Here is a 5,308-nt window from a genome sequence, read left to right as displayed (position 1 = left end):
AGATCAGGGTTCTGTGATGGTTCTGAGGTCAGATCAGGGTTCTGTGATGGTTCTGAGGTCAGATCAGGGTTCTGTGATGGTTCTGAACTCAGATCAGGGTTCTGGGCTCAGATCAGGGTTCTGCTCACATTCCAAAGGCTGAGGATGAAGAGAGGACGGGTTCTGGTCCGGCCCGCCTGCAGGACACCAGAAGGTCTCCTCCTCATCAGAACCTCTGAGTGATGGAAGTGAGTCGGTCCTCTGAGGTGAGTCAAGCTGACTCAGCTCCTCTCTTCTTCTCTCTGTGGCGACGGCGTCCTGGTTGCTACGCCTGATGCTGAGCTGGGCTGTGATTGGACAGAATCGTCTCTGTGGATGCTGGAAGCAAACCACCACTGAAGCAGGAAACATTTCAGTCTGACTGCAGACAAACCTTTGCTTCTTTCAGGTTTCATGGATGCTGTTTGAGGTGTGTGTGTGTGTGGGGGGGGGGGCCTTGTATTTGATACATTGTGCTCAATGTTTGTCACCTGAACCATCATCACAGGAACCAGAATCTGCCTCTCAGTTCCTCCATCAGTCCAACCCGCCCACCAAACACCATCTAATGAGGTTTCACAGACTGGACGTAAAAAACATGTTTTCAGCTGCTCTAAAAGATGGCGTCCTGAAGACGCCGTGAGCGAGGCGAAGCAGGAAGTCCAGCTTCATCGTCTCCAGGTGCAGACCTGACTCTGACTCACCTGGAGATCTGCCTCTCGGAGTTTAACCCCCGACAGGCCGGAGGGAAAGAGAAAACCGTTCAAGAAGCTGAAACTTCTGACTGTTTTCTTATAAAACCTGAAAATTAAATGAATGAATGAATGAAGGCACAACAGAAATGAGTCGAACTGTTTCTGAGGTTTAAACTAAATCAAGTTTAAAATAAAAACCTCAGCAGTTTCTCAAACAGCCGGGATCATTTAAACACAAAGGAGGTCGTTTTTTACTCAAATTAAACTCAGAAACTACTTTTATTATTTTATTACTCATTTAATAGCTTAAACTAATGAAATGTTTTGCTCTTTTATTGATAATATATCAGTTATTACCGGTTCTCTAACAATAATTAACAACCCAAATTCAATAAAAACAAGAACATTTCAGCAGAAATGTAAAATGCTGCAACAATTTTATTCTATTGAGCCCAGAAGTATTTTGTGACTTTTTAAAGATTGTGAGAAAGTTAATGACAGTCCAAATGTTAGAGACATCATCAGACTCTGTGGAGAAAATTAAACTGGTTCTAAATGGTGTATCTAAATAAAAGCCACGTAAACATTCAGAAACATATCTGAGATTTTCTGGATTTCTTTGCAGACGGTAAAAACCAAAAATATTTCATCGTATTTGATTCATTTTTCAGATTTTTTTGTTTTTTACCGTTTCTTCCTCGACATGTTTGTTCTTGTTTTATGAAATTAACTTGTTTTTGTCTTCAGTCTCCAGCGCATTCAGTCAGAAGCTTTGAAAAGGTTTGGATTATTTAAAGGTGTTATATTAATAAATTTATCCAGCTGTGTCACAGATTTATATTCTTTAAACGAGGAATTAATCATTATTCTGTAATTAAAAGTCTTCCGGTGATAAATAAGCGTTGGTCTTTCCTCTGACCTATATTTATTCTGGATGCTTCCTGCAGGAACTGCATCATGGAGGCTGGCGTCTTCTGCAGCCGAGCTAAAAATAATAAACCTGCTCTTTTTGTCTCAGGTGGATGGAAATATCTGCTGAAATAAACTGAATCAACTGGACTGTTTTACATCTTTACAGCAGCCCAAAACCATAACAACCAGTAACGTATAAACTCACAAATTATTCATTTATTACTGTTATCTTTGTGGAATATTTTCACCATTAAACACATAAACGTTAACATTAGGATTTCTGAGGATTTAACATTAGAGTTCATGTTTATTAGATGTTTTTACTGTAGTCAAAGATGTTTGAATCATTTTAACTCCAATCATATTTACATTTAAGCAGCTTATTTGATTATTCTGAGAAGGATGATAATAAAGGCCAGTTTCTGCAGAGCTTACCTGGGATCAGCAGCTGGGTCCAAATGAACCATAATGAGAAAAACATGGTGAGAAATCCTCCTTTCCTGCCGGTCAGACCCGAATAAACCGTTCCCAGGTCTGTTTTCTGCAGGCAGCGGCTGCAGGAGCTCCGCGGATCCGCTCCTCCACCGCCGGGCTCCCGTCGCTCCTTCCCCGCACCTGCGGCGTCGTAACGCAGCCCTGGTGGAGCACGAACAGCCGCTGAGAAGCGGGGAGGACTCCGGACTGAAACGGAGGCTTGGAAACGATGATGATGATGAAGATTAAAGGGAGATGATGGTCGGACAGGTGAAGGCTGGCGAGGATGAGGAGCGAGAGAGAGGCGAGGAAGAGCGAGGAGAAACCAGCGAAGAAGAAAAGGAGATAAAAGATAAAACTACGATCTGCTAATTAAACACGACTTCATTCGTTGTGGTTCAACAGTCGCAAATGATCCCACAATATTATAAAATAATTAATAAATAAATAAAAGCGACGGTTAAACTCAGCGTCACAGCGCCATCTACCGTAACTTCATAGAATGACAGCCAATTACCAAACAGCAAAATACTTGATTTTTTACGTTAATATGAACTAAAACATAAGTCAAAGCACGAACTTCCTGACATAAATACTTGTATATTAATTAAATATTTAAGTCAACTCACCAGCCTTTTTCGGTTCAGTTCAGCGTTTAAGTTTAAGCTAGTAGCATGACGCTAACATGTAGCCTCCATGCTAACAATAACCCTTATTTTTTTCGGCTATTCGTAACCTTTCCAAAATATATCTCTTGTGACAATTTACCTTTCTTAATTAAAAACGGAAAATAGCAGCATTCTGGTTCATTCTGTTGTTGAGACCTAAAATTAACAGATGTTTGTTTGCCGTGAGTCTGACTCGTCCAGCCGAATCTTGTCGGGTGGACAAAATGACCGCCAGCGTAACAACAAACTCTTAGACTATGGTATACTAATGTTTGTTTGGTTTCTTTTAGTTGTTTTAATAAACAAAACAAAACCAAGTCAAGGCACCAATCTCTTGACATAAATGTTTAAGCATTTAACGTCTTAACTCACCAGCCTGATTCAGTTGTCATCGGCCATCAGGTTAATGCTAACACCATGCTAAAGATTTAGCCTCCATGCTAACACTATTTGCGGCTGTTCCTAGTCTTTAAAAAATATATATATTTTCCGTTATACATTTGAACTAAGACAAATATATCAAAATCAACAGTACTCGTTAAGTACACTGTTGAGACCAAAAATTAACTGATTTTTTTTAAATCTCGGTGGTCTGAATCAACGTGCGGCCGAAACATTCCGGGACAAAATGGCCGCCGGTGTTACACCAAATTCTGTTCCCCCTGAGATTCTGCGACCTGAGTCGAAATTTCGGTTAATGGTCAAAAAACGAGTTTTAAATGAAAGTCACAACTCTGATCTGTGTAAAATTACGTTTTTTCAACTGCAGCATATAGTTATTGTTGGATAAAATACTTATATTAGTGAAATCAGGCTAAAATTAACTTCCTGTCAGTCTTTTGTCCGTTTGTGTGCTAGTAGCTTTAAGCTAACAGGAAGCCGTTTCTTGAACGCTTTAAGCTTTAAATACAGAGTAGTTAACTTTTTTGTACGTATTTTAACATTTAATTACTGCTGTAGACTTTGTGCTATTTTAGCCATTCACATATATTTTAGTTAGCCTTTAAACAAGTTACTTTTAGCTTTAAGCTGTCATTTAGCGCTCATTTTTGCAGAAAATTTCTTGTTAGCTTTTATTTCTAATAACAAATCTGAACAATGACAAAACAATCCGACTCATTCTTCAACTGACAGAAGTCCACAAACAGATTCTCTTTAATTTCATTTCCTTTAATTTGAAAAATAATCACTTCCCAGCAAAATAATCAAACATGATGTAAAGAAAACAAAAACAAGAATTTCCTTTTTTGTTATTTTACAGACACAAACTGGCTTCTTAAAGATTTAAAGTTTGTCTTAAACATTCACTGTCTCAACTTAAAAAAAGATTTGAATCCCACACACCCATCAGCAGGTCTAAAATCGTGCAGGAATGTGTTTTTATTGAGAAGGCAGAAACTAAAGGAGGAAAAGTTCACTTCTAACAATTTTTAACAATAAAGAGATGAAAAAGCTGCTTTATCTGGTAATGTTTGCACACTTTTAATTTAAAGCTTCGGCAGATAAACCGCAACAGAGGCACTAACGGTGTTCTTTAATATCAAAAACCTTTTGTTGTGTTTGTTTGTACCAGTTTAACTTTGTTGCTTTTTTGTTGTTTAACTCAACTCAGTTTTGTTTTGTTAAGATTAAAAGCAAAAATGTGCAAAAATCCAGAAATGATTTTGATCGAATCCTCCTCTTCTCCAATTAATTAGCAGTACAACATCAATTATTAATATTAATAGCACGATGTTGAAGATCTTAAATGTGTCCAGAAGAGAGAACGGCTTTAAGGTGCATGGCTTTTTTTTCTAATAAAATAAGTACAAAATGCTTTTAAAATATACGTTTCTAAGCTTCCAAACAGAAGTTTCATCAGGCAGCAGAAAATAAAACCTGGCAGTTCTTAAAAAGGCTCTTTGGGAGCAGAACTTCCTGTACGACAGGAAGTGAGGAGCAGCTCCTTCAGTACGCAGGAGGAGGAGGAGGAGGGAAGTTCTGCACCTCCTCGTACTTCGGAGGAGGGTTCTGCAGCTCCTGGTACTTGGGGAGGCTCGGGGTGAAGACGGTGGGGACGCCGAGCAGGACGGTGGGCCTGGAGCGGAACCGCAGCTGATGGATCATGATGGAGGACAGGATCATCCCGAGAACCTGCAGCGGCAGAGAAACCAAATTTATTTCACATGAAGGAACAGGAGGGTAAAAATAACAGCAGCGCCATGTTTTTATGTTTCATTTTCCCCAGGAAAACCCAGAACCCTGCAGGAGTAGATTTAATCCCCACCATCCTTCCTGTTTTACTAACGTAAAAGATTTAAACTCTTCTGCAGATACTGCTCAACCAGCATAAAGCAGACCCTCCAGGATTTCACGATGTTGCAACTATTAACGCAAAATCAAGCCAATGCAACTTTCCCGCAACTTTAACCCAATATTTATTGTTTCTAAAGTGATTCGCCACCGTTTCTGCGGTCTAGTCTCTTCTTTGTGGGTTTGTGTAGCGTGGAATACAAAATAAGCCCAAATAACTCAGGAAGAAGACACGTGACGTCACTTCCT

At 39.4% G+C, this 5,308-nt stretch overlaps 2 protein-coding genes across 4 annotated transcripts in view; both read right to left on the bottom strand.

Moving 5' to 3' along the window:
* ptprr (protein tyrosine phosphatase receptor type R) overlaps nucleotides 1–2,221 on the bottom strand; it is a 29,018-nt gene extending 26,797 nt beyond the window's left edge. For all 3 annotated transcript variants that reach the window (XR_003038339.2, XR_003038338.2, XM_025002264.2), the window contains exon 1: nucleotides 2,061–2,221. Coding sequence is in view for 1 of the 3 variants with exons in the window: in XM_025002264.2 (XP_024858032.1) it covers nucleotides 2,061–2,106 (46 nt within the window). In the remaining 2 variants the exon portion in view is untranslated. The remainder of the gene's footprint in view (nucleotides 1–2,060) is intronic.
* A 1,683-nt stretch (nucleotides 2,222–3,904) lies between these two features.
* LOC108228813 overlaps nucleotides 3,905–5,308 on the bottom strand; it is a 5,489-nt gene continuing 4,085 nt past the window's right edge. Inside the window, exon 8 of the mRNA XM_037981385.1 lies at nucleotides 3,905–4,900. Within this exon, the coding sequence (XP_037837313.1) occupies nucleotides 4,715–4,900 (186 nt within the window). The 3' untranslated portion in view covers nucleotides 3,905–4,714. The remainder of the gene's footprint in view (nucleotides 4,901–5,308) is intronic.

Source organism: Kryptolebias marmoratus, linkage group LG18 (assembly GCF_001649575.2).
Source record: "Kryptolebias marmoratus isolate JLee-2015 linkage group LG18, ASM164957v2, whole genome shotgun sequence".
Taxonomy (NCBI): domain Eukaryota; kingdom Metazoa; phylum Chordata; class Actinopteri; order Cyprinodontiformes; family Rivulidae; genus Kryptolebias; species Kryptolebias marmoratus.
The sequence above is the reverse complement of the archived record's forward strand: the minus strand, read 5'-3'. Positions and strand labels throughout refer to the sequence as shown.